At 53.9% G+C, this 20,145-nt stretch overlaps 1 protein-coding gene across 1 annotated transcript; it reads right to left on the reverse strand.

Moving 5' to 3' along the window:
• Positions 1–16,669: 16,669 nt before the first annotated feature.
• Positions 16,670–19,577, reverse strand: HAND2 (heart and neural crest derivatives expressed 2). Its single transcript, XM_068974189.1, has 2 exons — positions 19,023–19,577; positions 16,670–17,684 (listed from the first exon to the last, which is right to left on the reverse strand). Exons 1-2 carry the CDS (start codon positions 19,575–19,577, stop codon positions 17,586–17,588), a joined length of 654 nt encoding a protein of 217 aa, XP_068830290.1. The 3' UTR covers positions 16,670–17,585.
• Between the last annotated feature and the right edge of the window lie 568 nt (positions 19,578–20,145).

The raw sequence follows: 20,145 nt of genomic DNA on the forward strand, positions 1-20,145 counted from the left end.
CGCACCCGCGCGGCTGGAGGCTGGGGCAGTACGGACCCGGCCGTGTGTGCGGGACCCCGGTGCTCACGAGGCCCCAGCCTCTGGGTTCTGTCCCGGAGGCCTGAGCCTCGCGAGTCGCTCCCCGCGCGCCTGCACCCATAGCCGTGAAGAACCGAGTCCGCGATTGAGACCGCGTCCGGGCGCGCGGCCCCGGCGGGCAGGCCAGGTTCGCAGCTCCTCCCCGGGTTCCGCAAGCCTCTCGTTGCTGCGGGCCGGCCTGCCCAGTGAGCTCACTTCCTCCCCGGCTAGCGGACCTGGGGCGCTGGGCCTGCTGTGGACGACATGCGCGAGATGCGGGCAAATCAGCCGGGAGGAGAGAAGTCGAAACCTCTACCAAGAGAGGAAATGGCCTCCTTCGTGGTCCAGCTCCGAGCGCCGGCCGTAGCGCGGGGATCCGAGGCGCCAGGGGAGAGGCAGCCTGGCGCCCCGGCCTCAGCCCGGAGGCCTGCGTTTCTCCCCGTTCTTCTTTTTCCCCCAGCCTCTGGTCCCCCGGTTTACTCCTCTAGTTTTCACCTGTGTTCAACAATTTGATATGTGGGCACGTTTACAAAGTCATTTCGCATTTTAAAGTCGGCAGCAGCGAAGGGAGTATTACAAATAGGCTCAGATTTAATTGGCTGGTAATTCTCCTCTCCTGCCCCTTTAATTAAACGGAGATTCTAGTGGTGCTTCGGAGCCCGCAAGTGATTATGACAAGCGTATCTTATATTTACATTAAAATGCAGTCCCCAGGGTGTAATTCAAGCCAGGACTCCATTTATTTCGAACCTGACCACTGAGGCCAGAATACAGCTCCCCAGCCCTGGAAGGATGGTTTGTGGGGGCTGTTTAGTTTCCTTGCTGATTTTTATTTTTGTCCAGTTCTATTTCTGAGGCTTAAGGGAAGACCACCGATGGCTTCCGAGGCCCCAGAGAATCTTCAGCCTCAGACCTCACCGAAACCCACGCTCAAAGAATGAAAAAACATTTGTTTTTTAAAAGCGGGAATTTTGGCAAAACCAAGAGCCACCCTGGTGGTGCCTTCACCCAGAGAGGCACCCAAGCAGAATCTTCAGCCAGGACAGTGGACCGCATCAGCCGTGCGGTGGACTGATTCCACGCAGAGTCCAGCAGCCGGGCTTCCTGACCGCGTCTCTCCTCCCGCGCTCTCTTCGTCGCCACCTCGCCTTTCTCTGATCCACCAACCTCCCTCCGCGATTTCCCAAGAATCCTCGCTTGTTCCTTGGCCCCGTCGCTGCCTCTCTCCGGCCAGGGACGCAGCAGCACCAGGTGCGCTCACCGTGGGGCCCCGCGGCTGTCTCCCCGCGGCCTCCGCGCCGCCTGACAACTCCCAGGCTCTAAGCGAAGCGCGTGTCCGTGTTGTCACCAGATCCACCAGCGCTTTTGATGAGAGCTGCCTCACTGCTTTGCTTTTGGAAACATCATGCCTTCTTCCCAAGAGAGAAGAGTGTTTTCCTGGACTGGCTTAAACACACACACACACACACACAGGACAAAGAATCTGTGAAAACAGCCTCAATAGCTGCCGTGGAGTCCAGTAAAGACTTTTAGGAAATATGAAGACTGGCCTCCAGGAACCCACCCCAAGGTTATCACTTTTCTGGCGACCTTTCTTCCCACCTCAGTCTCCACATCTCTCTCCTTGTTTTTCTTCAAAACTTTTCCAGCCGCCATCTCCTCCTTATTTCCCTTAAATAGGAGACCCCGGGAAATAACTAAGGTGAGTCAGTTTCACTCATTAGTGGCTTGTGCTGGCCAGGGACCAGAAGCATCTCTGAGCCTGAGTCTTCTCACCTGGGAAAAAGAGATTAGAACTCCAAAGTCCCACTTCCACTCTGAAATTCTATACAGTTAAGACAAAACTTTTCTCCTGAATTTCCGAAAGACTGAAGATATATACACATTCTAGTAATGTTCTGTGCCAAGACACAGATAAGGACATTTTAAACTTCTGCTGGTGCCCTTTTTGGCTGGTTCCTCCCAGACCAGCCTTCCTTTCCAGGAATGAAAAGAGCCTCAGGGTGGAGAACACCAGGGGTAGGTCTGATCACAGCCACCATCCAAGACCACTTATGGTCACATGATTCATTAGGACCCTTAATCCTCATCTGACCTGCTGATTCAAGCACTGCCAGTGAAACCTCATAAAACTGGCCAAGAGGCTAGCCAACATATGCGCACACTAATTAGAGTTATGTGAGCCTTAGGCTTCCAGTCTGATGAACAGCTCCCGGGCTGCAGGGGGCAGGGGTTTGGGGTCCTTTTCACCTACCAATGCCCTTTAGTCCTACCAGAACATCATTTGAACTCAGTGGGTGATCTGAAAGCTACCCCTGCTTTGGAAGGTGGCTTAACCACAGTAACTAAGGCTAAAAACCTGGCAGTGGGTCCTTAAGAGGGGCAGGCAAGAATCTCTTCAGAGGCAGAGAAGAGAATCAGCAGTGAGCTTTTGCTGTCATTATTGCATCTAGTATTACTATGAGAGAGGGCCGGAAGAATAACAAAGTGAAAGAAGAGAGATTTTTGGCATTAATAGAAAGAGTGAATTCTTAATAACCCCACCCCTGAACACACACACACACACACACACACGCACATGCACACATGCGCATTCACACACTTATAGAGTAATAGCTATATTTCATCAAGAAGCTGAAGATCTTTCAACCCCACTGACAAGGATAAGGGAAGAAAGCATAGTGAGGAGGCTTCCACCATTGACTTGAGCCAGTTTAGCAGCTGCAATTCTGGCCAGGTACCAGGAAGTCACAGAACACCCCAGATAGCAGAACTGGCCCCATCCCTGGCAGGGGGCCCTGTGTATGGCACTTTTCCTACAAGGCATGTCTTCTTCTCCATCTGCATCTGACTCCTAGATAGAAAATGGTCGGGGTCAGTCACTGTTGGATAGTAAGACCCCTGAACCTCTCTGAGAGCTGCCCTAATGTAACTGATGAAACTGGAGGTGCCATCTGCTTTGTATAGGGAGCTGTCAACTCTGGCTTTATTTTTGTCTCTTAAGATTTCAGAGGACAAAATACCTGAGGTCTATCAAATCTACATATACTAACTTGTTACACTATAGAATTTATCTTAGTTGTTTTAAAATACATGTGCATTTCCCAATCTCCCCCTGCCCTGCACCCCTCTCCATTTGTAACCCATACAAAATATTTACAGACTAAAACATGACAGAACCTTTCTGAAAGTAGGAGGAAATGTATTTGTGACTTACTTGATGCCTAGCAATTTAGTCCTTTGAAATTTAACTGGGGGGGAGGCACACACCAAAAAAATGAGAAACCACGTTTTTTCAGTTCTAAATTTGATCACCTCACTCTTTCTGTTTGCTTTTCTTCCTTTCTTTCTTCCCTTCCCCCTTACTGTTTGGATTCAGCAACACAGTGTGGAGCCTTAGGGATCATTTGTTCTGCATGTGCCCTGTCTTCTCTTTCACTGATATTTTAAAATTACAGTCAGGAGGCATCTCACACCGTGACCAGATTGTATTTGACATGAGCCTCTTTAAGTTCTTCAAAGCTTCCAGGGATCTGCCCCCATCCCCCAAGCCCTCCTGATCAGCAGAACAGATACAAATGGAATAAACTGTAGCCTTCTGGATTCACAGCAATCCCATTCCTATTCGCTTTTCTATGCAGCACGGAGCTCTGGAGGACTATGAAGGAAATTAATAACAATGAGAAAGAAACTGGACTGATGGAGAAAGGCTATTCACATACATGTTTTGTATATTTTTGGACTGTGAGAGTGTACTGCCTATTCATGAGAAATTAATCTCAGGATAAATATGATAGATGCTAGATGCTGAGTACTATTAGACATAATATCATGTCTTGAATAGGAGGATCTAGAGTCCATTAATGGAGAATATTGGATTGAAAAATATATAATAAACTTTCTGTTTTGTTCCATGGGTTGTAAGGTGGAAATCTGACGAGAAAATAGTATTTTAATGCAGAAGTATAGGGGCCTTCTGCTTCCCTGATGGCTCAGACGGTAAAGAATCTGCCTGCAGTGCAGGAGATACAGATTTGATTCCTGAGTCGGGAAGATCCCCTAGAAGAGGAAATGGCAACCCACTCTAGTATTCTTGCCTGGAGAATCCCATGGACAGAGGAGCCTGGATGCCTACAGTCTATAGGGTTGCAAAGAGTCAGACACAACTGAAGCGACTGAGCGCGTGCACACACACACACCCCCACACACCCACACACCCACACACCCACACACCCACACACCCCCACACACACACACACACACGTAGAAGTATAGAACTTTAGGTCAGGCAGAAGGTAATTCCTTTTCTGTTCTCAGAAATGAATATTTGCCAATTGAAAGCCATTGGCTTATCCAGTTAAGCCAGATCACTAGAAACACTGACTTGCAGGACTGACCAAACCCTCAGTGCCAAGGGGAAAGGCTGAGCTAGAACACGTTTGAAGGACTGACACTTTCTAATAATCTTTGAAAACGGACAATTTCTTGTATAAGGAAGAGGATACCCTTTCTCAGAAATGGTTGCCTGTCAGCACATTCCCACTCTTACCCTTCTCAGGGTGGGCTGAACACTTCACAATGGCAATCTGCCATTTCCCTAGGCTTTAACCAACTGCAAGTTTCTTGTTAGGCTAATTCTACTCAGGAAGCCTACACCAAAAAAGAGAGTAAAAATTCCTCTAATGATATTAACTCAGAAACTAACGGATCAACGAAGCAGTGAGTTGAATAACCAACCCACTCCATCCCCAGATCATTAAATAGTCCCTGGGTGCCAAAAAACTTTTAGTGAGAACTGCCATGCTCTTTTAAAAGTATGGATAAACAATAAGGTCCTACTGTATAGCACAGGGAACTATATTCAATATCCTGTGATAAACCATAATGGAAAAGAAATTAACACAACATTGTAAATCAACTATACTTCAATAAAAAGTTTTTAAATGTGCAAATAAACAACTCCACCCTAACTGGCAACCCATCTCATCAGCTCACACTGGAGCTTACACCGCCTGCAGTTTTTCTGGGGGCATAGTCCCTGATGGTAAACAACTGAAACCACTCCTGTGCAAAGGTGAATTTCAAAATGAAAGGGACTTTTAAAAACTTTTATGTAAAGGTATGGTATATAGAAAAACCACATGGGAGATTATCTCTGCTCTACTCACTTATGTTAATAAACAAGCTTCCCATAAACACAGAATCAGACCCTCTTTTCCCACGAAAACAGGTGGTCATCTGTGTAATTTCTAAGGAGGTACTACTTGGTTATGTCAGAAAGTGGGAGAGATTTCAGCAGGGGGGCCAGGAGAAAGAACAGGGCAATGTTTGTGAGACCCCCAAAGGTGGCATTTGGGGAAACCAGTGAAGGAGGAGGGAAGGGAAGGGAGTTGAAAGAGCCCTTGGTTTCTCCAGCTGTTATCGGCAGTCTGAACACGTGGAGTCAGGGTTTTCCAAAGACAAGGAATAGAAAGTACAATTCTTTCCCCCACCTCCTTCCACCCCCACTTCCCTCCACCCCCTCCTCCAAGCAGGTCTTCCCCCAAATGAATATCTTCAGGCTGGAGAGTTTTCCTCTTGCTGGGAATGTGCAGAGGTCACTTTTAGAGCCAAATATCATCATTTAGTAAAACTCACAGTGTGGTTATGGAAGCAACAGAAGGAATCAAGGTGTTTGTGCTAAAAAAAGACTGCAAGATCAGGTCTGGCTGGGAGTGGGAATATCCAAACGGGTTCTTCATATTTCACATTTTATAGACAGTCTTTTCCCTAAAGGATATACTTTCATTAGGTCATAAATGCACCAACAGATGAGAGGCAAGGAGGGTATGTGTGTGTCTGCGCACGCGCACGCCCTCTCGACTTGGGGGTGAGGATAAGCGGGTCTTAGTAGGAGGTGGGATCCTGGCCGAGGGTGCCCGCCGCCCACTCCCGCAGGCAGAGGTCAAAGACCGCCCCGTGGAGGAGCCCTAGGAGAGCCTTCCTCTCTTCTGCCTTAGCTCTTAGGTTTCCGGTGGGTCCACCGAAGCTCCTAACTGGCCAAGGTCCAAGCATTGACTCGCTACAGGCCACAAAATGGGTAGAGGTCTGACATGCTTTTTCAAGAGAGTTTGTTAAACATTTTAACTCAGGAAAGTTTCCTTGTTGAGGCCTCTGTGCCAGAGCCTAGGAAGAAGGGAAATGGATTTTCTGGCGATTTTCACTTCCCGGTGGACCTGGATTGGAAACATTTACCTCCTCCAGCACCCAAGAACTGCGACTAGGTGCCCTGCTCCAGACAGGACTGGGTTCTGCAGACGTGCATCCCTCGTCACCATCCACCACCCTGGCTTTTTTCAGCCCATTTCTCCAAGAGCAACTGACATCAACTCGCCGCCTATATCGAGTCTCGGAGGACGTTTCAATCCGCAGCACTGATTTCACACTTAAGCAGTCGGTAGCAATTTTGAAATTATTGTATAATACCACCTGGATGATATATTGTCTGTCTAGGCCAGATTAGCAAGCCACGCGCGCATACATTATGTTTAAATCACACCCAGAAACGAGAAGAAAATGTTTCAGTAGGGATCTACATGCCGCAGAGGGAAACTAGAGCAGTAATTATTTCCCTCTTTTCCGATTTCCTGTTTCTAAAGAAAGCACTGGTATCAAGGACGCGTTAGGTAATGTGAACTAAAAGGCTAGCAGGTCGCTGTCATTTAAGCCCAATCACAGTTCGTAGTTCAAGGAAAACTGCCTTTAATTGACACCGTGTATATATTCTTCTGCTACTCTCGGACTCCCCACGCAGGGACGCCCCCAAGAGTATTTATTTCTAGGGCTGGAAACAAAACAACTAACCCGGTCTGCGGCGTAAGAGAGCGTTCCAAGATGGACTGCCGGAGAAAGGCTTTTTGACCCCAGTGGAAATTAGTCATATTGACAGACGCCCGGGGAAGGTAAATTACCCCGCGCGCTGACGTTACGCAGAAGCGCGCCCGGTTGCGACTCCGCCTCGGCGCCCGCGGGGCCAGAGGCTCTGTTAGTCTCTCCAGATTCCGATAAATCCCCACTCCACTTCTCTGGGGCTGGGATTTCAGCGTGAAGGAGACGGGGAGAGCGGTAAAAAGGTGCTAGAGAGAAAAAGGGCAAGAGCAAACCAAAAAAGTGGAGGGGAAGAGAAACGCTGTGCGCCCAGGGCAACCTGGACCGAGACCCAGAGCAAAGGAGCAGAGTCCGCAGCGGAGGGAGGGAGGAAGGAGGCGGGGAGGGATAGGGCCGCGCTGCTCCCCGCTCCCAGGTTCGCCACTTGGGAGGTCCCGGCCCCAGCACAGGCCTGGCCAAACGTCCCCCCGGGAGGCTCGCGGCTCGGGCGGGGTCGCAATTACACCTCGGCTCCAGGCGAGGACTTAAAAACCGAACGGCGGGGGCTGCTGTCTGGAAGCAAGGCCCCTGCGGTCATCAGAGGGGGGCCAGGCCCGTGCACAGGAACCTTTTACAAGGCATGTGGGTACAAGGAAAAAAAAAAAATCAAAATAAACCACTTTCATCCAGCGTGGGCCGTGAAAATAAAAGCTGCCTTCTAAAGAGGGCAAGCGGGAGTTTTGAAATTCAGTGTGTGTTTTGCTGTTATATAAAGAGTTTTGTGATTTTACCTGATGACCAGGGGAAAGAACTGTCAGATTGTTATTCTCCAAGAGAGGGCTGTAATAGGGGGTTCACAGATTTCTGTCAAGTCATGTTTTGTCCCCGGACTGCAATCAACTGCATACATCCATACAGCTAATTATACAAAGTGTAGAGGGAATATTGTGAGACCGGGTTATTACTGACTTAAAATAGGACGTAGTGGTCCTACCTCTATTCTGAGTTTGCAGAGGGGGCAGAAGGAAGAGAGTCTAAAGTGTGGCCTCTGATTTCACCAGAAGTTGCACCTAAAGACTCGGCTACAAAAGGCCCAAGTCATCAGGGCTCAAAGACGTGGGGAAATGAGCCCAGCGGCTGCCGGGTGGGCGCCCAGCTAAGCCCCAGCCGAACCCTCGAGGTGCAGAAGGCGGTGCCTCCAGGGCAAGCTGGGGCCGAGGGAGGCCGCCAGCTCTCTTCCGACCCCCAGCACCTTGGGCCTGGCGTCTGCGGTATTTTTAGCTCCTCTCCGGGTTCCATAGAGACTCTTTTGTAAGCGGATCTGAGACTTTCCAAGCTGCCCTTAACTCGGAGGGGTGTGGAAGTAGGCGGAGGCGGCTGCACGGGTATTCTGAAGGAGAGACCAATATCTTCTTTAAAGCAAAACTCGCTCTCTCCAGGTTTCTGTCCTTCCTTTTCTCTCTTTCGCTTCCGCCCCAGGTCCGTGGGAACACGCCGAGTGCCTGAGTTAAGAGGTCTGGATGGTTGGGGTCGAGAAATTGGAGCAGAATCAGGGTGCTCCGAGCGCTCCGCCTTTCACCCTCTCCCGTTCCCCCCATCCCCCTCCGCCTGGGCACCCTTGGGAGGGGACAGCACCTCGGAAGGAATCTCCATCGCTTCCGAAGAGATAGCGAAGGGGCTGTTTAATTGTCAGATAAAAGTTTAAAGTAAGTCCAGTAGTTTCCAACCCCATGTGTGTCCAGGAGTACGAAACTTGGGGCCCAGACTGGCAGCTCTCAAGTGGGCGGATGTTGATGGCTTGGAGAGCTGAGTCTCCGTGCGCCGCGTCTCACCTGGGAGATGCCCTGGTCCAGCTGCTGCCGCCCCGGTCCCCCCTACCCGCCCCGGTTCACGCCGAGCCCCAGAGGCTCTCGAGGCCGTCCGCACGTCCTTCCCGGTCCCGAAGGGCAGCCCCCGCCTCCTTGCCGGGCTCTGTACGGCCCCTGAAATTGTCTCGGCGGGCGGGACGGCGCTCCACCCGGGAGAAACGCGGGAGGGAAGCTGGGGGCCAGGCCAAGCGGCTCCGCTTCCTCCTAAGGTTCAGTTTCCCGCCCTCCCCATGCTGTCCACCCCGGCTGCCTGGGGTGCTCCGAGGGGCCCTCGCATCCCCGACGCCGCGCCCCTACCCACCGGATTGCCTTCGGGGCCCTTGGGTGCGGAGACGACGGCGCGGCGCTGGGCCGGGCGAAGACGAACGACCAGGGCCGCCAGTCTGCGCCGTTAGCAGCCTGGTAACCTTGCCGGTCTAAGATGCTCAGAGGAGGTGGAAGCGCAGAGAAAAAAGAAAAGGAAGGGGTCGGGGCGGGGGGGAGCCTAACACACACACACACACACACACACACACACACATACACGCAAGCAAGCAAAACCAACTTTGGTGTTGGGCTTTTTCAGTTTCACACGAAGCGACCTGGAGTATCTGGAGAAGGTTTTTGAAGACGTTTAGGAGGGAGGGTGAGTTTTCGGCTGAGAAACTCAATCTGCCATACAGTAGCGGCCCCATCTGGGATCTGTCACTGCTGACAGCACCACAGGGCACCGCCGTGATCTTCTGCACAGCCTGCACTCCCCGGAATACCCTCCTTAATCAAAGGATGTCTGCGCGCGCCCGGGCTCAGCTGACCGCGCCGGGAGCAGAGCGGCTGGTGAATTCCAACCCCCGCCCCGCCCGCCCCCTCCCTCCCCACGGACAGAGCCCTGGCCCCTTGTGTCTCCCTAGCACATTCATTAAAAGCGGAAAAGAGACAGAAGCTGATGTCATTGCTCTCAGAAGATCATAAACGTAAAAGAGTCATCCTGTGAGAATCCCTGAAAATGACTTTAATGAATAATTTCAGAGACAGTTATGGCTCTGGGTGATTACTGAGCGAGAATATGAAAACCAGATTTGCAAAGTGAAGGCGATGGTCAGGCGGCTCCGCGGCCACTTTCTCCCAGTAAAACCGCATCAGTTTTCTTTCATGACCAAGTTCTACTCACAGAGTCAGTCTGAGTTTTCTTCTTCAAAAATAAAAGCAACACACACAGTTTTTGTTTCCTGTGTGGCTGCCTTACCCTAAAGACAAAATGTCAGCTCAAGGCAACAACAATTCACTTTAAACAGAAGGGAATCCTGTACTGGCATAGTGGCTTACTTCTTGCCAGAAGGGAAGAAGTATTTACTGCCATCTTAATTTAGAATGATACCTTTTTTGGCCTCTTCTCTAGGCAATGAAGGTTGAAAACTCTCTGCCAGAGTAAGTGCACTGTTTGCTCTAAGTTCTTTCAGCAGGGAGAGCAGCAAACAAGCAAACAGCAAAGGACCCCACGTCCTACTGAAAACTGCACGTCTCCCTGACTCCTGAGTTCTTGCTTACCAACGAACTGAAAGATGGTTTGGTGCTAAAATGAGGAATGACATTTAAAAACCCTCCATCTGGTCCCAGGAAAATATCAGGTTGAGTCTGGTTGTTCAGGATTAGTTGTGCATTAAATATACTGTTTGAAAAAATTGGGTTGTAAGTTGGGGTGGGGGCTGGTGAGTACCCTGTGGTCCTTTCTGTAAATGGTTTAGCTGCCTGCAATCCTGTCTCCTTTGCTTAGAAATGGAAACAGGGATTCATTCTCTGGGCCTGTGGTCCATGTTGATTCATCCCATTTAATTCAAGTAAAAGTTGATGCATGCTAAGTGCAAGACAGTATCACAGGAAGAAATGATGTGTTTTTGTTGGTTTTGTTTGTTTGTGAGTGGTCTGAATGACTCAGAACACAGCCAGTCTCCACTATTAAAGCAGAACCCGGAGAAGCCACTAACCAGCACTGTGGGGGAATTACTTGGTGTGGCCTCAAGCACAGATAGGTACACCCTCCTCCACTTATTAAGGATCTAATCTCTAAAAGCTTCATTCTCTATCCCCACACCACCCCCATATTTCCTTTCCCCTCTGCTAGGGATATGGGTGGGTGGGAGGGGGGGCCAACCTCTCTTGTGATGCTTTCACCAACCTAGGAGGAAATGGTTCTCTTCCCTTCTAGATTACAAGACCACTTTGGAGTTTGCTGTACTGAGTTGCCTGGAAGAATTGAAGAGAGGTGAACATTTGTGAAATTTTCTCAACTGCATCTCCTGTTTATTTTAGATACCCTTAGTCCCCAAATAGATCTCATCACTACTCTCAAATCGCGGTCTACGACTTCTTTTCCCTCTGGCTAAATTATCTGTAGCCTTTGAGTGAATGCTCAGCTTGGCCTTTGCAGCTTGTGCTGAAATAAATCACATCTTCTGGCTTTTTGAATCTTTGCTTTGCTTAGTTAAATAAAGGTGTGGGGCTGATCCGTGATATGGCCAATTCTGTCCCAGGAAAAACTTTAAATAATGCAGTCCTGGCCCTCCCCTATGAGAAAGCCATCCCCACGCCAATTGTCCAGTGTTTCACATGGGCCCTCCAGAGTGCCATGGGTGAGGGGCTGGTTGTAGGAAATGTGTGTGGCCTTAGGTACTGGTTCCCTAACTCCCTGGGGGTATCTTGAAAGCTGAAGACTTCGGGTCTTACCCTGACTGGCTGAAGCAGAATTTCTGGTGGAGGTGGGGCTGTATCTATAATTTTACCAGGTTCTTCAGAGATTTCCAATCACTAGAGTGGGAAGCTCAAACCTAAAGGGTTCTAGAGTTGGATTCACACCAAAGATCAGGCCAGTGCCACAGGGCAGGAGGGTGGGAGGTCAGGGGTATCCTCCTCCCGGTGCAGGAATTACTCAAATATACCCAGCCTCTGCCCTGGGCACTGACATAGTAGGGAACAAAGCTGCCCAAGGCATCCTTCCCTGGCAAATTGTCAGGGTTTGTGTCAAGGACATCTCCTGCTCGTGGAAGGGGAGGCAGGAGAGAGTCCAGAGCCTCAGATCCTTGGGCTGTAATAGCAGGTGCAAAGATGGAGGCCTGGAGAGACCTCTGGTTCCATAATCAGCGTCTCTCAGGCCGCCCAGCTGGGCAGAAACTCACTATTTTGGCTCGAGGGTGTAAGGGTCAAATGGGTCCCAGTACCAGGAGGACGATCCGCCCCCCCCCCACCCCTAAGAGCCACCTTCTTCTGGCAGCCCGACCTGCATGGGCACCGCTGCAGGGGCCGCAGCTGTTGGTGTAGGAGAGCAGCACCCCAGCGCAGGGATAGCAGAGGAGCGTGCGGTCGGGTCAGGACCAAAGGCTGGAGCCTTTTCCAGGCTGGAAGCATCAGACGCAGTGGGTTGGAAAATTTAAAGTGGGGACGGGCCCCGCCGAAGCGTTCAGCGGCCCCACCTCATCTCAAAAAAAAAAAAAAAAAAAGAAATCAAGAACGTCTTCTGGACTAAATATACATATTGAGAAAATCCCCGCGCACAGACGGGGGGCGCGTTCCAGCTGCCGGCCTGGCCCGGGAGGACTTGGCCACGCGGCCGCCGATTACACCCAGCTTGGCTGGGATGGCTCCGAGCCGTCTGCCCTGACGTCAGCCCGGCTCCGGCCGCGCCGCGGCGAGATAGGCAGCGCGGCTGGGCGCGGGCGCGGCGCTAATCACTCCCAGATGGCCCTAATAGCGGAGATAAAGACGGACGGAGCGGCCGGGAATAAATTTGTAATCAGGGCTCTACCATCTGATCATCAAAGCGGCCCAACTGCTGGGAGAATTGGAAGGGAATGTGCATGTGTGTATAGCGGGGGAGTCGGTTCAGCGGAGAGGCGGGGGGCGCGCTCCTGCACCGGGGCTGGCTTGGGCAGGGTGAGAGGGGACAGGAGAGGACGCTCGTCCGTGTGCCTGGGAGTCCCTGCCCCGCGTTCCCGGACGGCCGCCCCCCCGCCGCCGCTGGGGAGCGGAGCCTGGCCCCGGGACACCCGCTGCAGGCCGTGCGCGCTCGCAGTCTTCCTCTTCTAGAGCTGCCCCTCTCTTGCCAAGCAGTTAAACACTTGGTTCCCCCATTCACCCCCCCCCCCCGCTCCCCTCCCCGCTCCCCCCACCCCACCCTTGGACGTAAATCCTACAGCACCGCTGGGCTTCCGGGGAAGCGGGCTGCCCCCGGCCTTGGGGCCTCTCCGGGGTCTTTCCTCCGAGGGGTGCGAGGGCTTCCACAGGCCGGGGCCCTAGTCGGCGCCCCCTCCTCGCGCGAGGATGTGGATGGACCCGAGGAGTCAAGCCTGGTCAAGCGAATGGGTCCCGTCAGGTCAACAGATCCGGACAAGACAGGCGGCGCCCAGGATCCCGATGCAGCCCTCCCTGGGGCACAGGCCCCGCGCCTCCTCTCCTGGGCCGCTCGGCTAGTCACCTACCGCCAGTCCAGTGTCCAGATGCAGGCGTGTGGGTGGGACTCGAGCGCAGGGAGAGCGCGCGCGGCAGTGGAGGAGGAAGTCAGGAGCAGCGAGCGCTGCTGGAGACAGGAAACGCTGAGCTGTTTCCCGCGCTTTGTAGAGCCACGGCTCAAACGCAGCGCCGGCTAGAGTGGTACCGCGTGCCTAGTGTACTGCCCCTGCACACACACGCGCCTCGGGCCCTCGCAGCTGGCTCCGGTTTTCTCTGCAAATCTAATCTCTCGGAAGCAGCTCACATGCCTCCTTCGACTCCGTGTGGCTTTGCATCTAGCTGCCTCCCACGGCTCCCTTTCCAGCGAAGTCCGAGTGCACACAACTCACTCCTCCTCTGGCGACCTCAACCACGCCGGCCAGTCCCGGATGGCGGCCAGCAGTGGTCCAGGTGAAGGGGCAGGAGTCCAGCCGCCCTCCAGTCCGGACTCAAACGCACACTTTGTTTTCTAAGGGGCCTGGAGGCTCCGTCCCTGGCGCCACGGCTGCGCCCACCTCAGGGCGGGGACGACCAGGCCTCCTGGTCGTACTAGCCCAGAGAAGGGCAGCTTAGGTGAGAGGCTCACCTTTCCTACGTGCCCGGAACTATTGGCTAACAGACTGGGCTGCTGGGGTCGCCTACCGACCCCCTAGAGCGTGGTCCTGGGATTGAGAAGGCAAGAAGAACTCCCAAGTGATCTTGCTGTCATCTTCTTGGCACTTCCACCTGAAAAAAACTCTGAAAGCCACAGTAAGTGTCCTGTCCTGGCGAAAAGTTCTGGAAAATTGCGGCTGGGAACAGGGTGTGTGGTCAGGTCCCTCTCTGTCGAGTTTCCCAAATTACTTCCCAAGAAGTTGAGAATGGGTCTATTGGTCACACGCGGGCGGGCGCGCGCCCGCGACGGCGAGCCCTCGGCCCGCAGTGCTCCAGGGTTATCAGGCTCTCGGCCTGCGCGGCGGTCTGGGGCCCGTCCCTGACAACCAGATCCACCATCAATTTACCTTCCGCCGCCCCAGCTTCCCATTTAGCTTTTAACGTCAAATCCTGCATTTTTGTCGGCTCCGGCCTGTCTAGAGAGCTTGTGATTTCGCTGCAGGAGTGATTGCTTTTAACAAAATGGCAGCAACCACATTATCCAAGCAATTAAAACAGAGGCCTTTTAGCCAGTCCCACAAGGCAGGAGCTTGGGGGGGTGGGGGGGACTTTTTTTTTTTTTTGAAGCAAAGGAGAAAGGGAGTTAAAAGGGAAAGAGATGTGTAGAAGAGAAAAGCATGGAAGCGTAGAAGAAACGCCTGCCTAGTCCAGCACTTCGTGCCTTGGGACTTGACAACGTGGGACGACATGTGGGGTTTCTTGCGAGTTGAAGCGTCAGGTTAGGGGGTGCGGCATCCCCCTGGGTATCGGGTCTGCTGGATGTCTGGCCCGTTGGGGTTGCCGGTGGGTTGGTTGGAAGGTCCAAGTGCTGGAGGCCTCCAAGCACTGGAGATGCAGAGCCCTAGGAAGCGGCGCGGCGGGCGGGCAGGAGGGCAGCGCGAGGGCCCAGGCCAGACAAAAGAGGCTTTTCTGGAGCGCGGGTTTAAACGCACGTGCAGCAACCCGCGGCCTCGTAGCGACGGTGCTGCTGGGGTGTTCTGATTTCCTTCTGCTGGCTTTTAACAGACCAGATAAAGTGTTAACCCCCCTAGAAGTGCGTTAAGGCCCAGATGGCAAGGAAGACCAGCCAGCCCAGGCCCACACGGGCACACAGGCACTTGAAGATAACTCCTGTTTTGAAAACCTCACTTCCTCCACCACCGTACATTCCACTCCCTTGGTAAAAACTCCTTCCCTCCACCGGTAGGGTCTGGCATCTTTTCTCTTGAACGGATTAGCGTAAAGACGCAAAGGGCGGCAGGAGAGGGAGGGAGCCACTCGGTCAAACGGACAGCAATCCCAAGAGTAATAGAAAATCAGGGCGCGCCTCTCTCCGCCCCCCAGCGCTATAAACAAAGGCAAGTGTCTGTAAACACAGCCCTGCGCCCACCACGTCGGCCCAACGCCCGCTGACCCGAGGGGAGAAAGTTCAGATCGCTTTGGCCGAGTTGTTCTAACCCCGCGCCCTCACGTCGTCCGCCGCCCGCAGAAGAACCCCGCAGCGCCGCTCGAACGCCTGCAGCCTGGCTCTAGCGAACTCGCCGGTGGCCCGGGAGGGGCTCAGAGGCGGCGGCGGCCGGAGGGGGACCCCTGGGACGGAGGGGGAGAGTCTGTGCCCGGGGCCGGGGTGCAAACGAACATCACCCCGAGGTTGGGTTCCAAGGTGGAAACCCTCTGGCAAGCCGCCTTCACAACAGATTTGAACGCGTGGCATCTCATGAAACAAAACCGCTTTTTAATACGTTTTGCCTTTCTTCTCCCCCGCCCCCACTGCGTACCCCCAAAGCCTCCTCCTCCGCTCCCCTTCTCCAGTCTGCCTAGCCGTTTACGGCACTCGAGCTCCTCCAGCTCCTGGAGCAGAGATTCCGCTCCGACCAGGCCCGGCGAAGGAGGCTGGAGACTTCCTCCTGGGAGGTGCCTAGACTCCCCGAGCCCGAACCTCCGGCCGCGGGATCAGCCACGGCGACTGGCAGAGGGGGAGGGAGCCCCGGCTGGACTGGCCTGCGGCCGGGAGGACTACAGACACCGCGCGGTTAATATTGAGTTCCCTATAACGCCTTGTAAATCTAGCGCCAGCTTCACCCCCCTTTAAATCCTCGGTCGAGTTCGCGATTTCTTACTTGACGTAGAATTCCTTGTTACCTCATCATGGACTTTTTCCGAGGGCCCTCCCCCTCCCCCGGGCGGCTCAGAGGAGGCTTCTCCCCCTCCACCTACCCCCCATCGAGACGACCAGCAAAAACCTCCTCTTTTCCTTTCTCCTGGTCTTTTTTCCCCTTTCCTTGGATGAAAGCCCTATATTTTGAATTAAAAACCCTAGACTAGCTCCTGCGGCTGCAATAAGGGCTAGGTTTCGCCCCAAAATTCCTCACCGAAAATGGCTCCTCCAACAAAACCCGTAGCCCCTACCACATGGCGTCTAGTTGATTTCAGGTTGATTTCAACCAGGACAACTTTCCACCTTTGGAGCAAACAGCTTAGGCCCCTCTCTGCGGCCCAGATCCTCCATCTACAGACCACTCGGTGCTCTCGTGGAGGCAGAGACAGAGGGAAGGAGGCAGGACTCATGGAGCCCAGGCCCTTTGGCAGGACTTTCACCAAGGACATCTGTTTTTAAAGGGCTTCCTCGCTGGCCCTGCCTTCAAGGTTGCTCACGTTGATGACCGATCCGAACCACTGACTGTATCAAACAAAGTTAGAGGCAATCACGATAATTTAGTTTACTTCTGAATATTTTAAATATAATGAAAACAAATATAACAGTTTTGTTTTCAAAACTCTCTTGAGGTATCAACCATTAAAAGATAGGGGTTTTGTAAAAAAAAAACACACAGTGGTTTATTGAATACTTACAACGTTTACACCTTCAGTATTAATTCCACTTAATTGTAGAGAACGGAAGTGCACAAAACAAGGAGCTGTTGGAAACATCTTCAAAGTGGGAGCCACATTAGATGGAACTGTGGTGCTAGACACTTACCCCCAACATACATGATAGTGGTGGTGGTTTAGCTGCTAAGCCGTGTCCTACTCTTTTGCGATCCCATGGACTGTAGCCTGCCAGGCTCTTCTGTCCATGGGATTTTCCAGGCAAGAATACTGGAGTGGATTGCCATGTCCTTCTCCAGGGGATCTTTTGCAGCCAGGGTTCGAACCCGAGTCTCCTACATTGGCAGGCGGATTCTTTACCCTCGAGCCACCAGGAAAGCCCAACGGACATGTTAGCCGCCCGTTTTCTGCTTTGAAATAAAACTTTATAATCCCCAGGAATATTTATATCCAAAGGCCAAGTATTAAAGATACACTTCACATACACACTAGTGTCCCGCTGTCTTTATCTGGAAGGGTTTAGGTAAGTGGAGAGGGAGCATCGCTGGTGTCTACACAGCAGGAGGAAACATTCACAAACAGAGACTCTACAAGACAACGACGGGATCCCTTACCACGAAGGAGTGTCCTCTTCATATTAAAATACGGAATGCTTTTCTTCAAATATCCACTTTTTTTTTTTTTTGGAGGGGAAGGTGGGGATCGGATGCCTCGAAGGGGGGCAAAGAGAGGGAGGCACATTGCACATAAATAAACCGGATGATCCAAATGCAGGAAGTCCTCAGCGTGGAGCATGCAGAGCTTGCCTGGAGTCCTGGGTCTGCATCCAGCTCCTGGGCCCTGCCGGAGCTCTCCTTCTCTTCCTCCTGCTCCTCCTCCTCCTCCTCCTCCTCACTGCTTGAGCTCCAGGGCCCAGACATGCTGAGGCCACCCCGTCCGGCCTTTGGTTTTCTTGTCGTTGCTGCTTACTGTGCTTTTCAAGATTTCATTCTGGGCAGAGAAGAGGTGAGGTGAGGGGGAGAAAAGTAGAAAGAGAAAATCAGAGAGGAGATCCTGTCCCACGCAACCCCCGCGCTTTCCCGGCCAGAGAAGACAGTGAGAGAGTCAGCCAGGGACCTCGGGTGGGGTGGCCTCAAGTCCCAGCCCCTGTAGAAGAGCTAGGAAGGCTGGCGCTGGCCTAGTTACCGCCCAGGCCGACATGCAGCAGCAGCACTCAACTCCCAGGTCGGCAAGTTTATAAACAACCACCCGTTTTCAAGTCGTTTATGGAGGAACTGGGGGCCTTCTCTCTAACTCCAGATGTAGGGGCGCGATCGGGGGTCGGCACTCAGTCTGGTTTCCCTGTTTTCAATCGCAGTCCCAGACCCATGCTCTAAGGCAGATGGGGAGAGGTGCCTCGGCCTGGGCTTGGGCCTGTCCTCCCAAGGCCTCCTAGGCCTCCTCCAAGGCCTCTGAAACCCCGGGCTACAGGAGATCCCTCGACTTTGCAGCAACAAAAGCGCCAAAGGCCCCAAGGAAGTAAACCTCGACAAATGGAATTATTTTCCAGGCTCTTCATGGCAGTAGCCCTGCTCTAAACTCCACCACCTGTGGGCACCTGGTCAGGAACTTGAGAAGACTAATTTTCAGTTATAACTTTGTGTTACTGTTCAGAACAATGACAATGACTATGATAATATTCACTATTTGTCTTAAAATGTAAAGGCGCATGCAAACAAAACCAGAAATACCCAGGAAGAATCCTCATCTGGGAAGTCACATTTTAACATCACTGCCAGAGAGAAACTGAGCTGAATTTTGAAGTACTTATCTTACGTTCACCTTCACTCTTCCCGGCATAGTAATCAGAACCACCGCAAAAACTCTTAGAATCAGTGGCTGCCTCATTCTCAAGAAGAGGAAACGCAACCAGTAGTGAAATAACTGGAATCAAGTGCTTCTGAGCAACTTATTTTACAAACATCTGAAAGCAAGAGCGGACTGGAGGCCGAATGAAGGCTCGAAAGGACGAGCAAAGAGGGGTCCAGGCCAGTACGATCGAAAGATGAAGCTGGAGTTCGCGAGGCCCGCCCTAAGTGCCTGGGGGCGCGGCGATAACCCGAGAAGAAGATCGCCAGCGCAAAACATCCCTCTTAACCTCCTCCGTGTGCTGACACCCTCCCCCGGCCTCTCTGCTTCTTCGGCAAACCTTCCGACCACAACCTGGTGCAAACAACTTGGCTCAGGGCGCTGCCAGAGAACGCGGCGGGCCATCGCTCAGCCCAACTGGAAAGAGACCCGGATCCCCGCTCCCCCGCACCCCACTGCCCTCTGCCGCCTGGTACTGACCAGCTCCTTCTTCCTCTTCTCTTCTTTCACATCTGTCTTCTTGATCTCTGCCTTGAAGGCCTCCGCCTCGCCGTTCTGGTCGTCCTTGGCCAGCAGGTCCATGAGGTAGGCGATGTAGCTGGTGGCCAGGCGCAGAGTCTTGATCTTGGAGAGCTTGGTGTCGGCGGGCACGTTGGGGATGCACTCACGCAGCTCTGCGAAGGCGCTGTTGATGCTCTGAGTCCTACGCCGCTCCTTGCGGTTGGCGGTGCCCCGGCGCTTCACCGGGCGCGGCCCCCCCAGGCCTGGGGGCCCAGCGCCCGGCGGCACCCCCCCGTAATGGGAGTGGTCCAGGCTGGCGGCGCCGCTGGCGTACTCGGGGCTGTAGGACAGGGCCATGCTGTAATCGGGGGGCGACATCTCGGGGTGGCCGATGAGCCAGCCGTGGAAGTAGGGGTTCTCCTCGTGGCTGCAGCGACTGGCGGCCGCGGCGGCAGCAGCGGCGGCGGCGGCGGCGAACGGATAGCCCTCATGATGCACCACCGGGTGGTGGGGGAAGCCTCCCACCAGACTCATCTCGCCCTCCGCGCCCCTCCACGCGCCCCAGCGTGCGCGCAGCCCTGCCGCGCCCTCGGCCCGGGCCCCCGCTTCGGCGCTCCGCGGCCTCCCCCACCCCCCACCCCCCAGCCCCCCGGCGCCCGGGCCGGCCCGGCAGCCGCAGAGGGGGCTGCTGCAGCCCGGGCCCCGGCCCCCCGCCTGGCCCGCCGGGCCCGCCTCAGCAGCGCCGCGGCCGCCGGCTCCCCATAGGGCGCGGCGAGCTGGTCCCGGCACCGTGCGCCCCTGGCCGCCGCCGCCGGCTCCCGCCTTGCTCCACGGCCCGCGCGCAGGCTCCTGCTTCCCGGGCGGCTGCGGGCAGGCACAGTCCTCTCGAGCTCATGCAAAGGTGCCCCGGGCTCCCGCGGGGCTGCTCGGTGGAGTCGCCGGGCTCCGCGCCCCGGCCGCGTGCCCGGCGCCGCGGCTACTCGCAGTCCCGGGGCGAGTCCAAAGCCGCGGCTGGAGGAGCCGGCCCGGCTCTGCAGGGAGGCGGCAGGGTCGACTGCTCACTGTGAAGCTACCTCCATGCGACCCTCCTCTTCCCGCCCCT

This window comes from Capricornis sumatraensis, chromosome 6, assembly GCF_032405125.1.
Source record: "Capricornis sumatraensis isolate serow.1 chromosome 6, serow.2, whole genome shotgun sequence".
Taxonomy (NCBI): Eukaryota; Metazoa; Chordata; class Mammalia; order Artiodactyla; family Bovidae; genus Capricornis; species Capricornis sumatraensis.

Coding starts and splice junctions, on each gene's coding strand:
- HAND2 (XM_068974189.1), bottom strand. CDS start 19,577: ATGAGTCTGGTGGGAGGCTTCCCCCACCACCCGGTGGTGCATCATGAG. Junction 17,685..19,022: donor AGAAGAGGAAGAAGGAGCTG/GTCAGTACCAGG, acceptor TTCTCTGCCCAG/AATGAAATCTTGAAAAGCAC.